Genomic DNA, 22,329 nt, shown 5'->3' on the forward strand with positions numbered 1-22,329 from the left:
TTTTAAACCTTCCGAATACACAGCTTTAATCTGATGCTGAGCTAGCAACACCGCTGAAAGGCTGATGGAAATACAGTTTAGACATTGGAAAAAAAAAAGAAAATAAACATATACCGTAGTGATTACATGAACATAAATGTAACACGAATGAAGAAGGTTAATCCCTCCGGAGTCAGCGACTAACCCGAGTCATGGTGCGGGCTGGGGGTCCTCTGACGGGGAAGGGGTTAATAAACACAAAAATCGTAAAAAAGAATATGCGACGTAAGTCCTACACGATTGGACAAAACTGAGTCGATGTTTGGTTAATGGATCAAGCGTCGCATGATTCTACCTTTTTTTTTTTTTTTTTTGCAACACGAAACTGGTGCCGGCTCTTTCTAGGTACGTAGCGCCGCACGGATGAGGAGCCTGTCCTGCAATATATCAAACTTCACTTTAACAAGAGACCTAAGGCCATGGAATTCCATTTCCAATGGAAAGAAATAATATAATAATTATAATAATATAATAAAAGGTGCAAATATCTCCTCCTCCTCCGCTCTAGGAAGCCGCCAGAAGCCCCCTCCGATGCGGCCGTTTCTGGGAGCCGAAGGGTTAAAACTAGTTTTGAGTGCCAGTCCTTTGTCCGATTTGGCACAAGAGGGTGCCCAGAGGGGCAAGCAAGTTTGTCCGTTTTAATCCCACCCTGGCCCGCCACTATATGTGTTGAGAGGTATAGTACGAGGTGGAGAGGGTGGAGCTATACTTTGTTTCGGTACCCCCTTATAGGCTTAAAATAACAAAAAAAAATAAAAATAAGCAAAAAAAAATGTTCGGATGAACGAGCAGCTCCTCTTGTGAACGTCCACATTGGAAAAATAAGACGATAAGACTGCAGTTCTGGTTGGATCGCGCCATTCCAGTCCTGATACTTGAGACAATGTCCAACACAAGGCAAGATTTCACCCCATACATTGATAGACACGAACCTCCACAAATTCACAACATAACAGATTATTACGGGAGGAAGGTGCCGAGTACTTGTGGGAAGTAGAAGCCGGACAAGGAAATCATGATCAGCGTGGACCGTACTAGTCGGGCCTTGTATCCAACGAGAGGAACATGTAAGGAGACCGGGCAGCGGTTATTGTGCACGTGTGAAGCCCCAAGAGGAGTCGGTCGTTATCGGGAGCCGCTGCTACTTCAATCTGACGGTAAAAGTCTGCGGGAGAAGACGATGTCGAATATTTTGTGTATGCTCTAGATTGCCAGCAGATATGTGGGTTCTGGGGCCAGTGTGCATTTTTTCTAATCCCTATGGCGTGGATCTTGGGGCCCAAACAAGCTGAGCCCTCAGCAGCCATGTCTTGTTCGCGATGTCCAGGAGAGGCTCAGTTAGTCTCGTAAGAGGAAAGCAGTGCTGCATCGACCGGCTCCATGCAGGAAGGGCAAGTGAAGGAACGCATTAGCCAGTCGTCTATACAGTCCATATGGTAAATGTGCATACAGGGTAGGAATCGTATGGGGTCGCCATACACAAAGTCCATCATACAGATCACGCACCTGCAAGCAAGAGAAGATAATTAGTCCTCAGAGTAAATTAGAGATCACATATTATTCTGGTCTTTAATAATGATGTTGTCCAGTTACATGGCTATCCTCAGGATAGACAATCAATTGCAGATCGGTAGGAGTTTGCTGCTCAAAACCTCTGCTGATCAGTGGTTTGCTGGGCTGCTGCACTCAGGCACGAAGCTGATTTCTGCAGTAAACAGACAGCTCCATTCCCACTGCAGTGGCCCAGTTTGGTATTGTAGTCCATGATTGCATTTATTTAATTGGAAACGTGGTTTGCAATACCAATAGAGATCATTGTGGGAAAATTCCTCTAAAAGCCCAATATCATGTATGGCAGATGAGTGCCAGATAGGGAAACTGGAGGTTAAAAAAAAAAAACATTTTCACCTTTGCATTAACATGCAAATAGTAAGGGTGATATGCAATTTCCAGACATATCTGATGCTGCTCATCTCCATTATGACAAAGGAATCATTGGCGTACGGTTGTCCAGACACTATACACAGATCAGTGTAGGTCATTGATTTGCATAAGAGAAAACCCCTGGCATGCTGCACCATCTCATGCTCTGCATTGTATTGGTTTGAACTAATCCCCCCGTCTCCTGAGCTACATCTTCTACATAGGGGCAGTACTATAGTAGTTTGTACAGGCTCGTCAAGTCAATGACCAATTAGGTAGTCTAAATCATTAGATGGCAAGATGGTTGGCGACAGATATTGCTTAGGGTCCTTAGATGGTACAATTGTTGGTCACTTAGGCACCTGACAGTCATCCCAATGACTATTGCTCCTGTACCTTCACAAAGGAGCCATCATCGCTCAAGGAATGGCGGCGGCGATCACTGTGAATGGAAGCGGATGGCTGGAAGCAAACAGGCAGTTCACAGGTAAACAACTACTTGCTTACACAAGCCAATAGTCTGATTTTTATGCCTGCCTAAATTGGACGAACGATAAGCAAATAAGTTATGGTTCGTCGTTCAGTTGCTGGCAGTGTTTACACTAAAAGATTACCGCTGGATCGCACGAATCTCAACGATAATCGTTTCATGTAAAAAGGCCCTTCGTGATTCTCATTGAAGGTTTTTCTGGGACTCCTAGAAGCGCCACATCCCCTTCACTGTTTACCAGGCAGCTCTCCGTACCTTGTGCAGTGGCTGTGTCTGAATTAAAGCTCATTGCCATTCACACCAAATCAAATGAATGAGACTGAGCTGCAATACAGGTACCAGGTACAGTCACCACCAAATGTACCTGGTAAACAATGAAGGGGACATGACGCTTGCTAGAGAGCTGTGGACCCTTCATTCAGCTGACCCCCATCGATCTGCTAAGGATAGGCCATCACTATCACAGTCCCAGTGAAGTGGTATATGTAAAGTACTGTATTGCCATTTAAGTGGTACACTCAGCTCTGCTTCATCCATATAAGATCATGCATAAACAAGGTTTACCATCATGACTACTCCCTGCAGATCTGAGGCAATGCCGAGCGACACACAGGAGACGCTCGGCTATGTGATCTCATTCGACTTGTGCGTCTGGGACTCCTTTCTGTAGGTCTGTGTTCATCCAAGGGTAAAGCTGCTCTCAGACATTAAATGCCGATCCCCATTTCTAGTGAAATACTCTAATGTTCCTATGTGCATATGGGGCCATTGGACCTTCTTGGATGAAAATCTCTTGCAAAGTATATGTTGGTGGAGTTAGACACCCAGCACCTCTGGAGACAGGAGTCTTACAAAACTTGGGTTAATAAGGCCACAGATGACTCCTTTTAGAAGTGCTTTCTTATGGAAAGGTTTTTTGGGGGGGGGGCTTTGTTCACACTGGCACCATAAGTTTCATGTTTTGGAACAGATCTCGTTGATATAGTCGGCCAATAAAGCTTCCAATTTAAAAGAGGTTTTCCATGCAAATACTATTGATGACCTATCCTCAAGGCAGGCCACCAATAGTTGATCGGCTGGAGTTTGCCGCTTGGGACCCCGGCTAATTGGTTGCCTACTGTCAGCACAGCAATACACAGGGAAACAGGATGGAAGCAGTTGAAAGCGGCATCTACAATTACAAGTGCGGCCACTATACAAGGGTGGAATATAATTGTTTCTGCTCCAACCCCTCTGTATTTTGGCACACAACGGGAGCCCAATCAGCTGATCCGACAGGCCTCATGCATTGGATTCCAGCTAATCAACTATTGATGACCAATCAATCCTGAGCATAGGTCATCAATAGTATTTGCGTGGAGGGGAAAAAAAAGTCTTATTTGTATAGCGCTAACTTATTCCGCAGGGCTTTCAGGTAATTTTATTAACTACCCCCCTCATTTAACCGACCTCAGAAGGATGGAAGGCTGAGTTGACCTCGAGCCATTAGTTGAACCATGCAGGGATTGAACTCGCAACCTTCAGGTCGTGAGCGAGAGCTTAGGTCTGCATTTCTGCTGCCTTAACACTATGCGCAACACAAAGCTCTGGAACACCCTAATATCTACCATATATTTTACGTGCCGGAGGCAGTGGAAACCTCGCAGAATGGAGCCATGACGCCCGGATAAGTCAAGCCTAGGTGGGATGGATGTATGGACATGAACACTCACTCTCTGATCTTCTTCTCTGACCCATCTCTCCCGGGATCATACACTCCCTTGGGCAGGTGCTGAATAAGACCTATTCGTTGCGCTATTCTGATCTGTTCCTCCTCTGTCAGCTGAGTAGCTAGACGTGTCTGGCTTGGTGTTGGGTGATACACGGGCACCGGAGCCTGCTCCTAGAAGACAGAAGGGGAAATGCCAACATTAAAAAATAAATAAAGATAAAATAAAAAACACAAAGCAAACCAATACAGGAGATTTTAAGTAGAAGCACCAAAACCATCAGTGCAGATGATTGTTCCTTCTGGTATTTCACGGCTAGTAAAGCAAAGCCTGAGTCAGACTAAAAGTGATGTCGGCTGTAAACTGCTTGTTCTGCACTAACAAAACTAATTATCTGAAATTAAGAAGTCCAGCATAATTCCACAGAATAACGTTTGCTTGGAAACTTCTGCTAGAAAACCTTTGTGAATATCAAACTACTAACGACCACTTGTCCTAATGTTTGTATGTGAGTGCTTCTCATGCTCCGCCCCCTGGTGACATCATCGAAGGTCCTACAACATATGTAAAACAGAGTCCGGCCGACAGAAGAACACCACAGTTAGGGCTCTTGGAAGGGGAGGACAAAAATAAACTGAGAATACAACTAAGCCGTTATTATCTCAGAAGCCACAACTCAGCAGTCCTGACAGAAGACAACAATGTCCTAATAATTACTAGTCAAACTACTATGACCTGTCCATCCATGCACGAGTTTGTGAGTGACTTAGATGCTCGCCCCTGATCACAATTGTGACATCAAAGGTCATTCATCCCCAGTGAGTTACATGCTCCACCCCCGATCACGACTGACATAGGTCCTGTACGCACACGGCTGCTGTGCAGCTAGGCGTTAATTAGTATTCCATAGCAGCTGAGGCAGCAGGCGGTTTGTAGTCTGGAAACTGCGCAAGGATGCAGGACCTTTGATGACATCACTATCATAAGAGGCAGAGCATGTAGCTCCCTCAGTGGCAATGAAGGACCTTTGATGACGTCACCATGTTGTGATCAGGGGGCGGAGCATGCAAGTCATTTACTCGGTATGAGCATCACCGTCATGTGATCAGGGGCGGACCACGACGGTGACGTCATCACAGGTCCTTCATCTCCAGTGCTGTGCTGCTTCTCATCCCTGTTGTATGGGATGAACAATGTAAGCAGCAGTGCTGTGTGTCCACGACATGCATGTAGCAGAGCTGTGTGGCGCATTGCGCCATTAGAAACACTGGTACTATAATTTCCTAATAATTACTAGTCATCCCAGATGAGTTACGTTGACAACATACTCTCAAATAGAAGTAGTTGACAAAAATGAATCACTTTCAAGATCAGTCGAACAGACGATGAGGTTTATTTTCCAAAGAATCAGTCTTGGAGTCGGTCCATTATGTAGGATGTATACAGCATGTGCAGCATATGCCTGTAGGGGGGAATACTTGTGTTCTATGATGTTCAATGGTACATGGAGCGATATGGAGACAATGTACATATTTATGAGTGCTGTATTAGAGCAAATCAATCAGCAAGGTGAGCAGTCTTGGTATCTCAATGTAACCCTCTGGTCCCAGGACTGAAGTCTGTCATCATACTAGAGGTGGTGTATGTATTAGCTGCCGCTCTTCTCTGCCCTTGTTCCTCCGAATCACTGGTTCCAGGCCCCATTTTTGTCAATGCAAGATGTCCACCACAATTTTCTAACTACCTAAAGCACAATATGCATTGCTCCCTGAAAGGCCAGCACTGATCACATGAGCAGTGCTGGCCAATCAGCAAGCAGGTATAGTGCATTAGTGGTCTAACACTACTAATGCACAATGGGGACCATGTAGTCTGAAGATTGTGTCGGCCATCCTGGACAACCAAAAATGGTACCCAGGTTTGGCAGATTGAATGTAGATTGGCACAGGCGACCAGCAGGTAATACAACTGCCCCTTGCTGTCGTTTGAGTGATCTTTGAGCGATTATCTGCTCGTGTAAATGGGCCTTTAGCCGGCATAAAAATAGTTGTCAGGCTGTTCAAAAAATCGCTCAATTTGAATGGAAATGGTTTATTATTTTGAGCGGCTTGACGACTAAACAATGTACTCATTGCATTTGCCTTGCATACATAATGAGTGCATTGTTTACTCTGCTGAGAGAAGACAATGGAATCCTGCAGGCCAGATAATCCCTCGCATAAACACAGGCCCACCTGAGCAAACAACTAGTTCTCCTTCTACAAAGCTTACTTTAGCTAATGAGGGAAACAGAGTCCTTATCCTTACCTGTAATTTTATGCAAAAATGTTGTCATTTTGTTTAGTTGTTCCGCCGTTTAAGCGATTATCTTTGTGTGTAAAAGGGCCTGTAGGGTTTCTGTAGAAGTGATAACTACTGGGTGCCTTAGCGCCCAACAGTCGTCCCAGCGCTAATTGTTCCTATGCTTTCACTGAGGAGCAATGATCACACCCAATTTGTTTATGTTTTTGCTTGGGATTTTGCTTGCAATTTCTGACAAACGGGGTGCATTTCAGCAGTACAAATGTTTGCAATGGAAATCTGCCACTTGTCAAGATGTTCAGTGATAGGGATGTTTCGCCTTGTACAAAAGTTAACATACTGAAAAAAAAGTTTTCACATAGTTAGCCCAATGCAGAAGGAGCTGGATAATCTGACAAAGCTCTAACAAAGAGCAATACTCTCTACTCACAAAGACGTAAAAGACCATGCTGCCGCCCAAGGCATGGAGACTGGTCCGATTCGATATGCATCAGCTCAGAGGTTGCACTTTCTAACGGGCCACAAAGGGAGGCTTTGCCATGCCGCTGAACACAGCAAGTACAGTCACAGCGTCTTCCATAAAAAGGCTCGCCGCCGAACACACTGTCTCACTTCACAGAGCCGTAGTCAGTGGCTTGGCCAAGCCAAAGCAATATAGCGGATAAAGTTAGGCATTTTCACACTGTCACTAATTAGTTTATGTAACTGGAATCAATTGTTTTCTGCAAGTCTTCATGTCAGGTCTTCAGCTGGAGTTGGATTGAGAGGTCTGACACATCCAATTATCTCAGGAGTCTGCCTGGTCAGGCAGCCCAGGCTTAAGATGCAATGTGCCAGACAGCCGAGTCTCCTCCCAGGCCAGCTGTCTCCGGAGGCCATGCCAGTTGCTGCTGTCTTACACCATTAAATCACCAGACTGCTGACACACGTGCAATAAAAGAGGCTTCTGCTTCCATATCCCTCCCAGCACTCCGAGCTCTCAAGAAATGCAAGCTCATTTGACTGTAAAACAGTTGTGTAATTGTCAAGCCCTCAGGAATAGCTTCATACTTGAAAGGATCTCTTCTTCTGGTAAGAAACATAATGTACATGCAGTCCACCGCCCAAAGGGAAAACCAGCAATCAGCAAAAGCTGTTAAGGGTGCTATTACACGAGCGCTGGAGGCCAATGCTCACGGTTTACAGTTTATTGGTGGGCTGCACCAGGACTTGCAACGGCAGCCTGATGACAAGTAGTAAACTACGAGCATTAGTGGTGGGCATGGCGCGGGACTCCCGAGGGCAACGCTCCCCGGGCCGCCGGACTCCCGAGGGCAACGCTCCCCGGGCCGCCGGACTCCCGAGGGCAACGCTCCCCGGGCCGCCGGACTCCCGAGGGCAACGCTCCCCGGGCCGCCGGACTCCCGAGGGCAACGCTCCCCGGGCCGCCGGACTCCCGAGGGCAACGCTCCCCGGGCCGCCGGACTCCCGAGGGCAACGCTCCCCGGGCCGCCGGACTCCCGAGGGCAACGCTCCCCGGGCCGCCGGACTCCCGAGGGCAACGCTCCCCGGGCCGCCGGACTCCCGAGGGCAACGCTCCCCGGGCCGCCGGACTCCCGAGGGCAACGCTCCCCGGGCCGCCGGACTCCCGAGGGCAACGCTCCCCGGGCCGCCGGACTCCCGAGGGTCTGCACGCAAGGGGTTGCAGAATTACACACCTAAGGCTGCGAAATATTCGCAAGCATACTGGCTGCGTACCGCCCATAGCCATGTACTATCTTGGCGGGTATGTGTGTGCAATATGCGCCAAGATGAACCATGCTGCGATTTTTCTTGCGCACCTTATTTGTGGGAGCAATTACATAGCAGCCTATGGGACATTGGTACAGCGTAATAAGCGCATGGAATAAGCTATACCGACGCACTCGTGTGAGCCTTACCCTAAAGTGACCCTCCAGATCTGGACAAACACAGATGGCTGCACCGCTTCTAATGCACACTGTACATTACTATGCAAAATTAGTCTAAGACACTACATGCTGCCCCCATGATCAGCACTGGTCAGCCAGAACGGCATGCAATGTCAGACTACAGTTACCTACTGAAGTGCAGCGTGCATAAGGCAATCAGTAACCATCGGAAACCTTCAATGTGGGGATGTTAAGAGTCTGTTCAACTGGCGCAGTCATTTCTTAGTATATCCTCATACGTTGCAGTCATATGAAACAGGATTTTACAAACAAAAGTACAATTTGCTGTAAAGTTGATGGCGCAGACAATCCCATGGGGGAGCAGAGCCACCTCAGTGTCATCCCTTGCAATCACCATTAGTAGCTATTAATATTGAAAGGTAGGCCATGGCAAGAGGGTTCATCCGTGGGCTCTTATAATCCCAGAACCGCACATATCAGGTATTGTTTGGAGATCCTGTTCTCCCGGAGGTATTGTACAAGTATCCAGTTTTCTCAGCTCAAGTGCAAGAAGCTCTTCTCACTAATAGGTAAATCAAGGACCCTCTGAACTTAAAGAGCCCTGCAGCCAGATCTAGAGACCAGACACAAAGTGCAACCCTATGATCCCTCCAACGAAGGCCGGTTTCACATCTGCGTTGGAACCTCCGTTCATGGTGATTTTTATTTCCTGCTCCCCGAACGGAGCAGGAAAACAGAACCCCCAACGCAGATGTGAAACCAGCCCAAGCCTATTTTCCATTATATTAGTGTGCTAGTCTTAGTGGGTTTGTAACAAGATCCAACGCTATTCCCTACACAGAGAATATAAACTAACTTTATGACCGGTAGTGCCAGACCAGTGTGGCCCCCACCAAGCCAGAGAACGGGGGTACTGGTGGTACATACACAAGCACTTGCCAATCTCCAGTGCTCTCACTGTATTCATGTGTGGACCATCAGGACCCTCGCTCTCGGGATCGGTGGTTGTTCGAACAGTCTATACCCCACCGGTCATAAAGTTATAAGGGATAACGTTATATTTTGATAAACCTATTTAAGAAGGAAACTGTCAGATCCTCAAAAGTACCATAAAGTAAGTTATGGGGTTATAGGACAGGGAAGTCAGTGCTGGTTCAGTCTCTTTTCTTTGCGCACTCTCAGAGAACAGTGCACCGCCTGAAGAAGAGTCTGACCAGTGCCAACCTCAACTGGTGACAAGTCAAGAATGGGGAGCCGGGTAAGTATAAAAAGCACATCCTCAGGTTCTTCCTTCTGTCCTACAAGCACCTTAACTTAGTTTATGACATTTATACGACATAACAAGTTCCCTTTAAGACAACCATACACATGAGATTACTGTCAGCAGAACCTGATGGGACCGGCTGACCATGTAATGCGTATGGGGGGGCCTAGTGACTCTCCAACGGCAGAGGTCGGGGATGGAAGGATTGGTCAAGTTGGATTTCAACAAACCCGATATTGTTCTTCTCCGAATGATAAGTCTATAGAGGATTGTGGCAGTCCTTCTCATTCAGAGCGGAACATGCAAGTGTGTGGGAGGGTCAAGGGAGGTTTGGATGACATATTGAAAATGTAAGGCCCTGGTGGTTTAGTGGTTTGTATTTCAGTGAGTCTTATCCTTACTGTATGGACTCGGCTGAAGAGGAGTTCAAAAGAAAGTCAACTAACGAGCAAAGACGGTACTTCAGCTGCTGTATTGTAGTGATCAGCGGGGCTCTCAGCAAACAGACACCACTGATCAAAAAACATTTGACAGATCCCTATGACAAACAAGGTTCCTGGTCGTCAGCATCTCCTCACACCTGATTTTCCTGTAGTTCCACAGTGTCTGGGCTTGTTAGGAGCCGCTCCCAACGCTGTTGTGGCTGTACGGGGCTACAATAAAGCTTGATATAAGGAGATACCAACATCCAGGAACATTGTTTCCTTACTCTATGGTGACCTGGGGTGGGATTCGACCAGGTGGGTGATCTGGTGCAGCTCTGCCAACTGCCTCGTTAGGACTCAGGGCTCCATCACACTGCCGATCGCAATTCTGCCGCGAGAAAAGTGTCTTTTTTCCTGTGATTTTTGAGTGACAATAGTGCATTTTCTCGCAAAACCATCGCTGCCGCTTGCGCTTTCCTCACGCTTTTTTTTTAGCACCAAAGTCAATAGGACTTTCTAATGTTAAAAACACAAGTTCGTGATTTGCAATGCGATAAAAAGGAAGCTCTGTAGGGAAACATGGGAGATTAAAAAAAAACAAAAACGCAGAGAGATAGGACAGGCTATGATTTTTGTTTTTAAGCAACATCGCAGGAATGAAAACATTGCAAACGTGAAAGAAACCATTGAAAAGCATGATTTTCATAATTCTGCATTTTCACTCACTCTGGCATTGTGTGATTTTATCACCAGTGAGAAACCACCCTAAAGATTATCTGGTGCTCTTCTCATATGAGGTTTGGTAGGGGTGGCTGATCTGGCCAAAAATTAAAACCCCAATTGTCTTTAATCTCTTCCCAATGTTCTTTTTTTGTTGCTAAATAAACTAAAATTACATACATATATTGTCCCGTCCCCCCCATAATGTCTTCCAGCAGAACCCCACATACTGTCCCATCCCCCCAGTCATCACAGCCCCTGCATACTGTCCCGTCCCCCCAGGTCATCGCAGAACCCCACATACTGTCCCGTCCCCCCAGGTCATCACAGCCCCCACATACTGTCCCATCCCCCCCAGGTCATCACAGCCCCCGCATACTGTCCCGTCCCCCCAGGTCATCACAGCCCCCGCATACTGTCCCGTCCCCCCAGGTCATCACAGCCCCCGCATACTGTCCCGTCCCCCCAGGTCATCACAGCCCCCGCATACTGTCCCGTCCCCCCAGGTCATCACAGCCCCCCGCATACTGTCCCGTCCCCCCAGGTCATCACAGCCCCCCGCATACTGTCCCGTCCCCCCAGGTCATCACAGCCCCCCGCATACTGTCCCGTCCCCCCAGGTCATCACAGCCCCCCGCATACTGTCCCGTCCCCCCAGGTCATCACAGCCCCCGCATACTGTCCCGTCCCCCCAGGTCATCACAGCCCCCGCATACTGTCCCGTCCCCCCAGGTCATCACAGCCCCCGCATACTGTCCCGTCCCCCCAGGTCATCACAGCCCCCCGCATACTGTCCCGTCCCCCCAGGTCATCACAGCCCCCGCATACTGTCCCGTCCCCCCGGGTCATCACAGCCCCCGCATACTGTCCCGTCCCCCCGGGTCATCACAGCCCCCGCATACTGTCCCGTCCCCCCGGGTCATCACAGCCCCCGCATACTGTCCCGTCCCCCCGGGTCATCACAGCCCCCGCATACTGTCCCGTCGCCCCGGGTCATCACAGCCCCCGCATACTGTCCCGTCGCCCCGGGTCATCACAGCCCCCCGCATACTGTCCCGTCGCCCCGGGTCATCACAGCCCCCGCATACTGTCCCGTCGCCCCGGGTCATCACAGCCCCCGCATACTGTCCCGTCCCCCCGGGTCATCACAGCCCCCGCATACTGTCCCGTCCCCCCGGGTCATCACAGCCCCCGCATACTGTCCCGTCCCCCCGGGTCATCACAGCCCCCGCATACTGTCCCGTTCCCCCGGGTCATCACAGCCCCCGCATACTGTCCCGTCCCCCCGGGTCATCACAGCCCCCGCATACTGTCCCGTCCCCCCGGGTCATCACAGCCCCCGCATACTGTCCCGTCCCCCCGGGTCATCACAGCCCCCGCATACTGTCCCGTCCCCCCGGGCCATCACAGCCCCCGCATACTGTCCCATCCCCCCAGTCATCACAGCCCCCGCATACTGTCCCATCCCCCCAGTCATCACAGCCCCCACATACTGTCCCATCCCCCCAGTCATCAAAGCCCCCACATACTGTCCCATCCCCCCAGTCATCAAAGCCCCCACATACTGTCCCATCCCCCCAGTCATCAAAGCCCCCACATACTGTCCCATCCCCCCAGTCATCAAAGCCCCCACATACTGTCCCATCCCCCCAGTCATCAAAGCCCCCACATACTGTCCCATCCCCCCAGTCATCAAAGCCCCCACATACTGTCCCATCCCCCCAGTCATCAAAGCCCCCACATACTGTCCCATCCCCCCAGTCATCAAAGCCCCCACATACTGTCCCATCCCCCCAGTCATCACAGCCCCCACATACTGTCCCATCCCCCCAGTCATCACAGCCCCCACATACTGTGCCATCCCCCCAGTCATCACAGCCCCCACATACTGTCCCATCCCCCCAGTCATCACAGCCCCCACATACTGTGCCATCCCCCCAGTCATCACAGCCCCCACATATTGTCCCTTGCCCCCCCCCCCAGGTCATTACAGCCCCCAATACTGTCCCATCCCCCAGTCACAGCCCCCACATATTGTCCCCCCCAGGTCATTACAGCCCCCAATACTGTCCCATCTGCCCTCATTACAGTTTCAATGTATTCTCTTACTCCCAGTCATCACAGCCCCCATATAACTGCCCCCTAACATCACAGTTGCCATTTAATACCCCTTCCCCCATGTATTCACAGCCCCCATATAACCATGATGTATCATGCATCCTGCACCCCCTCCCCCAGCCTGATATTAGTCCCACCCACAGGGGCAGGGCTAACCTCAATTGCACAATTCTGATGAGTTCTTAATTGTACCTCAGGAATAATGGAGATTAATCTAATTTAATTGCCCAGCTCTAACGAACAGATAAAGAGACGGCTGACATGGCAACAGTTTTTTGAATAGTACAGTTACATGTTGAAGGAGTCGTCCCACCTCTGGCAATTTTGCAGCAGGAAGCAGTCATCTTCATAAATTGTGGAGTGGCCCATGTTGGTACTGCAGGCTTAGTCCTATTAGAGTGGACATGATCTGCAGTACCAACCCAAGCCACTGCGCAATGTATGGAGCTGTCCTGCTTTCCCCAGCCAAGCAGACAAATGTGGGACAACCCTTTAAGAGGAGTTTCCGTGAGCAGCAGCTGGACAACTATATTAAGTAAACAGGTTGTGTTTTTTTAAAAAAGGGCTTCTGGGTCTTAGAGAGATTGAGGACCTATCCTTAGGGTAGCCCACCAGTGTTCAGTCAGCGTGGGTCTAACACTTAGGATTTTGCTGATGATCACAATAGAAAGGTCCCCTTCATGTAGGGCTTACCCATATGAGAGTGTGGTGCCTGGGTAATCGCCAGAGCATCAAAGTCCCTTTACTCTGTAGATCCACAGAGACCCCACCACCAAACATTGATCGAATACCATTTTAGCAGAAATGATTACCCATAAAGCAGTGAGTTACATACAAGTAATCCCACAACAGGACATTCTAGGATTCTACATTGGGTGCACTTCAATACAATCTGACCATAGAGGTCTGCGATGGTGATTGTGATAGCAAGTCCAGGAAACACATAATAGGGCCGTGCATAATCGTCTCTGTGCAATTATGCATCAACAGACGAGGTCGCAGCCAACGCAGCTGGTCCACTGTGCAGAAAATCCAGACTATCTGCTGGCAATCCGCAGCTGTCCAGACCCCACCAAATGTCGCGGGTTGTCAGATTTGTTGTGAAAAGGTTACATATTTGTCACCGATTTCACCTTCTGCATCCGCAGCATAATGCTTATATAACATATTCTGCACCATATATTTGCTGCAGAAAACCGTAAGTTAGTCCCGGTGTTCTGATGCAAAATTCTGAAGCGAATCCCGTGTTTTCTTCTGGCGTGGACTGCACCCGCGTGCAACACCCTCAGAATGGACACCCTATAGAGTAAGCCTGCGCAGCGTGTCGGGTCCTTAGTGGGCGGACCGGGTTGGTTTAGATCTCACCCCCTTCGCTGCGGCATTTCTCGTAGCAGCCAAGCGGTCCCATGTGGATACACCCTCAGGATAGCACTTCAGTTTCCATGAAAATGATTCAACAAACTGCTTATTGCACGGCGCATTGATCTCTGCCAGCTGTTTCTAGAAGCTGCAGTGCCAGGTTACGTAACTGGGGAAAAACCAAAGAAAAGCTGCGAGGTGGCGATTACTGCAGACCAGAGGCTGGCACACCGCACCCTTACCCTCAGTAACTGCTTATAAACTGCATCCAGCAAGAGGCGTCTTTGGCTCCAAAACAGTTAACTTTTTTACATGTATAGCTGCCTGGACACTATTTTAATTGACTTTTTTTTATTAACTAACTAAGGCTTATACTGAGGGGTAGTAGGGCTTATATTTCAAGCATCCTCAAAAATTCTGAAAAATCATGCTAGGACTCATTTCATAGGGCGGGGGGAAAGACATTGCAGAGCTTGAGGGGGTCCAAAGAAGGGCGACTAAATTAATAAACGTCAAAATTGGGATTATTCACCCTGGAAAAAAGACGGTTATGGGGCGATCAAATAACTATGTATAAATATATTAGGCTGGGGTCACACGGGACGTATTCAGCTGCTTCAACACGGGTTTCTGAGAAACCTCGTCCACATAGCTGGCTAATCCCGGGATTAGCGGCCGCAGGCGGATTTTGCCGTGGCGAAATTCCGGACGGAATTTCAGCGGCAAATCCGCCCAGTGTGGACCCAGCCTTAGGGGACAATACAAGGATCTCTCTCATGAGCTGTTTACACGTTTGAATGCAACGCTAACAAGAGGGCATCCGCTACGTCTAAAGGAACGAAGGTTCCATCACCAACATAGCAGAGGGTTCTTTACTGTAAGAGCAGTGAGACTATGGAACTCTCTGCCTGAGGATGTGGTGATGGCAAAAGCCATAGTGGAGTTTAAGACAGGAGTAGGTGTCTTTCTAGAGCGCTATGATATTACAGGCTATAGACATTAGGTGATATAGATATTACGGTTGTTGATGTCAGGTAGGAACTTTTAAAACGATGATTATTCTGACTGCTAGTATGGAGTCAATAAGGAATTTTCCCCCCAAGGGGGCTAATTGGCTTCTGCCTCCTTGTTTTTTTTCTCTCCTTGCTCTGGATCAACAAAGGGGGTGGAAACAGGCTGAACTAGATGGACATTGTCTCCCTTTAGCCTAACATACATTACCGTGTTTCCCTGAAAAGAAGCCCTAAGCTGCATTACATGAAAAAAACAAAAACAAACAAAACAGCAAAACTCACCTAACCAGCTGTGTCCAAGTCCCTCGCGCTGGCCTCCGACACTGTGGCACCGGCGCTCGATCATTCACAACCATTCAGTGAATGACATCTCTGAATGGCTGTGATTGGTTCATCGAGCAGCGGCTAAGCCAGCGGCACTCGTGATCCAATCACAGCACTCGCTTGCTGGAGGCGGGGTATTCAAAGCCCCGTTACCAGAAAGAGTGCTGTGTCAATGCTGAGGATTACACGGCAGCCTGCCACAGCGCCGGGGGCAAGCGTGAGGGACCCAGACGAGTATAATCAAACAATCGAGTCGACGACCGAATGGCGAAGAAATGTAAACTATTATCTGCGTGTATAAACGGAATGCAACGACTCGGTCATTGTTTGCTCCCTCAGTGTTAAGGACCTTAAGTGTAAGGACTGCTTTAAAGGGATTGTGCTTTCACAGACAAACTCCTTAATCTGACAGCTACAGACGGGAGATTTAAAAGTGGCCACAGATGTTTTAACTATTTAATCCCTTAGTGACCAGGCTTTTTTTTCTCCCCATTTTCGTTTTAAGAAAATCGTCCCTGTATGAGGCTTGTTTTTTGCAGGACGAGTTGTATTTTTCAATGGTGCTATTTAATGTACCATATAATGTACTGAAAAACTTGGAGAGAAATGGAGGAAAAAAAAAGAAATTCCGTGCACTTTGTTTCCACTGCGAACAAACTAACAAAAATGACGTGATAACCTTATTCTATGGGTCATTCTATGGGTCAATACGATTACTACGATACCAAACAGATTTTTTTTTTTTTTTTGCTGTACTAGTATTTTTTTTAAAAAAAGATTTAGGCTGGGTTCATACAGGGCGGATTTGCTGCAGTTTTTCCCTTTGCGGTTTTGCCGCAGAAGAACTGCTTCTGCGGCAAAACCGCTTCAAAGGTTAATTTTGGCATGCGGGTTTTCCCGCGGATTTCCGTGCGGAAAAATCCGCAAGTGTTTTTTCCCGCAGCGCTTTTTTACATTTTGCAGTGTATTTTGGTGCGGATTTGGCTGCGTCCATAGAGGTCTATGGACAAAAAAGCGCTGCGGAAAAGACAGAAGAATGGACATGCTGCTTTTAAAACCGCGACGCAGTTGCATTTCCGCACTGCGGCTGTGTGGAAAAAATCTGCACTGTGAGAACAGCTTTTTTCCAAAACTCATTTGTGCTGCATTGCACTGCAAATGCAGCGGTTTTGCCGCAGAGCGGATATGCAACGGCAATCCGCGGCAAAGCCGCCCGGTGTGAACTCAGGCTTAATTTTTCAAAAATAAACTTTCTGCCGTCATCTTCTGCGCACAATAGCTTTTTTATTTGTCTGTTCTAGTTTTGCGGGACGTGCTGTAGTTTCGTTGGTACCATTTTGGAATACATTCGACTTTAACGTTTTTTACTGCCTTTTTTTCTTGAAGACAGGGTGACCTAAAAAGCGCACTTCTGGCTCTTTTTTTTCCTGACGACGTTCATCATGCAGGGTAAATAATGCATTACTTTGCTAGATCGGACTTTTACAGACGCAGCGATATCAAATATGTATTTTTGTTTTATGATGTAAAGTCTATTATAAATATAGCAAAAGGGTTTTTTTTAACTGCTTACTTTTTTTTTAAAGTAATTAGTAAAAAAACTTTATTGATCTTATTTTTCCTTTTTTTTTTTTAAAGTCCCCAGAGGGAACAACTTGTGATGCTTTGATTGCTCCTGCAGTACGATGTAATGTCATAGGATTAGTCATACTGCGATCAGGCAGGCATTCTATCAAGCCACCCCACGGGCATGGCTTGCTAGGCATTCTGCCATTACAGCCCTGGGGCCTTTTAGAAGGCCCCCGGCTGCCTTGACACCCACACAGCTCCCTGCGATCCCATTGTGGGGGGCCACTCAGGGCATTTAAAGGGTAAACAGCTCCGATGAGCCACGCGGCTTATCGGAGCTGTTGCCACTGGGTGTCGGCTGTAAGAAACAGCTGGCAGCCATGAGGAATGGAGGGAGAGCGCCGCACGATCTCTCTTCATACATAGCCCGCAGCTGCAGGACGTAAAGATACAATAGGCCGGTGACTAAGGGGTTAAGTGAGCGGACAAGAGGCAATGATCGGCCTTTTTGTCTGAAAGGCTTAAAAGTAATATACCCCTTGGATAAACGTACAAACGATCATGTGCCTAGCCTGCTAGAATACAATAAAGTTCAAAGCATCGAAAACCCTTAGCACGCCGTGTACATGAAGCTCGACTGTCCAAATTATGACTAGGGTTTAGAGATTAAAACATCCAGTGGCTTACAGGCGGAATATGTGATACATTAAAAAAGAGGTCAATCAGTGTTGGATGGCCGCTCTCTGTGGTAATCCAGGGGATAAAGATTAGGGAAAGATTACACAGCTCAGAGCGATTGGGAAAAAAACCCCTATATAAAACAGAGTCCCGTCGTAGGGAAGAAGTTGCTAGAAATCCCAATACAGTGGTGCCTTGGCTTGTGAGTGCCTCAGCTTGCGAGCTTCTTGACTTGAGGAGGCTCTCTCCCGAATTTTGGCTCTGATTTAAGAGCTTTTTGGCTCTTATGGTATAAAATGGAACTTAACACATTGACTTGCCCCCCCCCCCCCCATAGAGTAAGGAGTCAATGATAAAATAGGATGGTCACTGGGCAGCAAAAGGAGTTCAGAGGGCATATAGAGAAGGATTAGGACATTTGAATACCACATTTGGACCATCATAGAAATGTTGTAAGAGTGTTCAGGAAGATGAGCCCAAGTAAAGTAGTCCATTGGTCAACAGAAGAACCTTTGTTGTCATAAATCCATCTACAGTACATATATTTCTGCCTCAGTGTTTAGAAAAATATGTACAGAAAGAGCATGCGTTGGGACCCTGTGTACCCTACCCTAAAAGGGCATTCATCAACCTCCTCCTGTCCCGATGACCACCACCTACAGCTTCGGTAATACTGGTCATTTAAGAAGTTTGTTGGGGTGGTCCTTCAGCGGGGAACGCATGATGCTAGCGCTTCTGACATCAGGGATGAGAAAGGCTTTTTCCCACAGGACAAGCGTGGCAGAATGCCAGATGCTCATCATCTTGCAGTGAGAATCCGTATGTGCTGAGTCACTGCACAGATACAAGACGCTCGCTCTTCGCTTGGAGCAGGGAAGAAGAGCACGTGCCTGACAGCCAAGATAAGGAACGACAGCGGGACGTGGCCAACAAGAATCAAATAATGATGTTTATTTGTATAGCGCCAACTTATTCCGCAGCGCTTTCAAGCGCAGAAGGACACAGACAATACAACAATTATATGTGATATACAATCAGTTTGGAAGAAATGGGGTAGGGGTGATACAGGAGGTACAAGGATATGGGGGGGGGGGGACATAGGGGAACACAGGCAGTACAGGGATTACATCTGTAAAATCAGTTACTAGGAAGCCAACGGGGAAGAGGTGGTAAGGAGGTGCAGGGGTAGAGGTTTATGCAATAAGCAGGGTGGAAGATGCAGGGAGCCATATGGAGGGGCAGGGGGTCTAGGTCAGGAGATTTGGTATGCTTTCCTGAAGAGGTGCGCATTTGAAAGTTCGTGCATCGGGAATTGTCCGGATGGCTTGGGGTAGAGCGTTCCAGAGGATGGGTGCTGCTCTGGTGAAGTCCTGTATGCAAGGATGTGAGGTTCGCATTTGAGTGGCGTTTAGTCCGAGTGTGTTAGCGGATTGGAGTGTGCGGGCTCGGTGGTGTACGGACAGGAGGGAGGCGATGTATGGTGGTACGGCGCCATGGAGAGTTTTGTGGGTGAGGTTGAGGAGTTTAAATTCAGTTCTGCAGTGGATGAGCAACCAATCGTCTGAGAAACAGCTGGATAGAAAAACAAGCCTAGCTGCGGCATTTAGAATAGACTAGAAAGAAGAGAGTCTGATGCGGGGAAGGCCAATGAAGAGTGAGTTGCAGTAGTCAAGTTGGGAGTAGATTAGGGCAACCAGTGTCTTTAACGTGTCCGTAGTGAGGAACGGACGTGTATTAGCAATATTTCTGAGGTGCAGGTGGCATGTTCGGGCCAGAGATTGGATGTGGGGGGTAAAGGAGAGGTCAGAGTCCAGTGTGACCCCAAGGCATCGGGCGTGCTGTCTGGAGGTTATGGTGGTGCCAGAAACTGGAAAGGAGGAGATGTTGATGGGAGGTCGGTTGGAAGGCAGAAAGACGAGAAAGTCACTTTTAGAGGGGTTACGTTTGAGAAAAAGGGAGGACATAGTGTTAGAGACAGCGGACAGACAGTCGGTGATATTTTGGAGAAATGGTTCAGAGACGTCACAGGAGGAGGTGTGTATAGTTGGGCGTCATCAGCATAGAGATGGTATTGGAGGCCAAATTTGCAGATGGTTTGTCCAATTGGGGCTGTGTAGATAGACAAGTTAAGGGGACCAAGTACCGAGCCCTGGGGTACCCCAACAGCGGGAGGGGAGCGGAAAGGAGATAGAACCAGCAAAGGAGACACTGAAGGAGCGGTCAGAAAGGTAGGAGAACCAGGAGAGAGCAGTGTCCTTTAGGCCAATAGAGTTAAGCATAGTGAGAAGGAGGTCATGGTTGACAGTGTCAAATGCAGCGGAGAGGTCAAGGAGGATTAGTAGGGAGTAGTCACCTCTGGACTTTGCCGTCATCAGGTCATTTGATACTCTTGTGAGGCTGGTTTCAGCAGAGTGTAGAGAGCGGAAACCTGACTGGAGGGGGGGGGGGGGGGGGGTCGAGGAGAGAGAAAGCGTGTGAGGCAGGAGTAGACCAGGCGTTCTAGTAATTTGGAGATGAAGGGGGAAGTTTGAGACTGGTCGGTAGTTGGCAGCTTTGGTCAAGTCAAGGGTTGTGCGTTTTTTTTTTGTTTTTTTTTTTAGCAGAGGGGATATGATGGATGTTTGAATGAGGGGAAGGTGCCACTAAATGATCATGGTGTCACGGTAATGGCGCCACCGTCAATCCGTGACGTATGGCGCAGGAGCAGACCACAGTGTGGACTTCTTCCCAGGTCCCTGGATCCTGCATTTTTGCAAGGTACAACCTAAATCGCACTCAACACGGTCTTGCTCGCCCCATAACACTTTGTTGCCACTGACTGCTCACTGACAGTTGGGTCAGCCACCTCGATTCTGCTCACTGTGTGGTTATGGGCCTTCACGGTTTCTACCAGACTAAACACACATTACTACACTTGGGCGTTCTGCATCATTTTAGAGCTAACAAGACCAACTAATAAAGGTTAAAGCGTTATTCTAAAGTAGTAGTGCTTATACAAAAATATACAAAAAGGGATAAAGTATAAGTGGGGAGAAACATACAATCAACTCACTGTGTTGTGTATATTGTAAGGCCTCCTGCATGTGGGCGGGTCGGACCCCGTATGTGGGAATCCCGAAGCGGAGTTCGACCGGACGGCAGGCCTGTTTACCTGTCCGGTATTTTCTTCTGTGTTGACAATGTCTCAAGCGGCACATGCGCAGTTGAGAGGACGCTGCGCCGTTCCCATAGTGATGACGCGGCTCCTGTGGCCATTCTGCAATCATCCATTCTGCAATGACGATTGCAGAATGGCCGTGGCACGGGCGGCTTCCATGCACTTCAGTGGAAGCCAGCCGTGGGTATCCCGTGGCAAATCGCAGCATGCTGCAATTTCTATCCCGCGAGCAAAAAATTGCAATCAATTTCCGCTCGTGGGCAGGAAATCGCGTTTTTTCCATAGCATGCTATGGGATGGCTTTGCTGCTAAATTTGAAGGGGGGGGGGGGGGGGGGTTGACACCTGCCGGAGGAGTTCACAGTCCCTACAGCAGAGGCACCTGCCGGAGGAGGTCACAGTCCCTACTAATAGGGGGGCACCTGCCGGAGGAGGTCACAGTCCCTACTAATAGGGGGGCACCTGCCGGAGGAGGTCACAGTCCCTACTAATAGGGGGGCACCTGCCGGAGGAGGTCACAGTCCCTACTAATAGGGGGGCACCTGCCGGAGGAGGTCACAGTCCCTACTAATAGGGGGGCACCTACTGGAGGAGGAGGTCACAGTCCCTACTAATAGGGGGGCACCTACTGGAGGAGGAGGTCACAGTCCCTACTAATAGGGGGGCACCTACTGGAGGAGGTCACAATTCCTACTGGGGCCACTAACAGGGTCACTATTACTGTTGGGGCCACCAATGTGGTCGCTTTTACTATTGGGGCCATTAAGAGATTCACTTTTACCACTGAGGTCATTATTATTTTCTCACTTCAGACAATTCTCAGGGGTTCAAATATATGTTGGGTATGCCGTATATTGGCGCTTTCAATGTCTGTAATATGAGGTTTTTGGGTTTGTTTTTTTTTTTTTGGGGGGGGGGGGGGGAGAATAGATCATTTCCCACTTTGCCTCAGGCGGCATAAAAGCTTAAGGCACCCCTACTTCTATCGTTGGCTCCTGTCAGGGTGCACGGACAAGGGTCTATGACCAGCTTTATTAGTTCAATAGAGGCAAGAAGAATCTCAATGTATAGAAAAGAACAGACTATCCAACTAGGTGGGATTGAAGCTCCTCCTGGGTAACGACGAACACCGCAGCCTTGTATATAAGCCTCACAAAATAGGGATCACAAAAGTAACAAAATCAGCTTTTCTATAATTGCGGCTTCCTTTGCCTGTGCTCAATACGAAGGTTACATCAAGAACACAATTACGGGCTTGGCACAGCAGCGCTGAACAAAAAACACACAATTCTCATTTTCTGTGTTATCTCTCTTCTGCAGCGGTGGCGGGA

The 22,329-nt window shown here is 48.4% G+C and overlaps 1 protein-coding gene across 1 annotated transcript in view; it reads right to left on the reverse strand.

Annotated features, from left to right (window-relative positions):
- RNF11 (ring finger protein 11) overlaps positions 1–22,329 on the reverse strand; it is a 39,642-nt gene continuing 17,313 nt past the window's right edge. The window contains exons 2-3 of the mRNA XM_066597612.1: positions 4,165–4,334; positions 1–1,545 (exon numbers count right to left, since the gene is read on the reverse strand). Coding sequence (XP_066453709.1) covers positions 1,374–1,545; positions 4,165–4,334 — 342 coding nt within the window. The 3' untranslated portion in view covers positions 1–1,373. The remainder of the gene's footprint in view (positions 1,546–4,164; positions 4,335–22,329) is intronic.

Source organism: Eleutherodactylus coqui, chromosome 3, assembly GCF_035609145.1.
Source record: "Eleutherodactylus coqui strain aEleCoq1 chromosome 3, aEleCoq1.hap1, whole genome shotgun sequence".
Classification (NCBI taxonomy): Eukaryota; Metazoa; Chordata; class Amphibia; order Anura; family Eleutherodactylidae; genus Eleutherodactylus; species Eleutherodactylus coqui.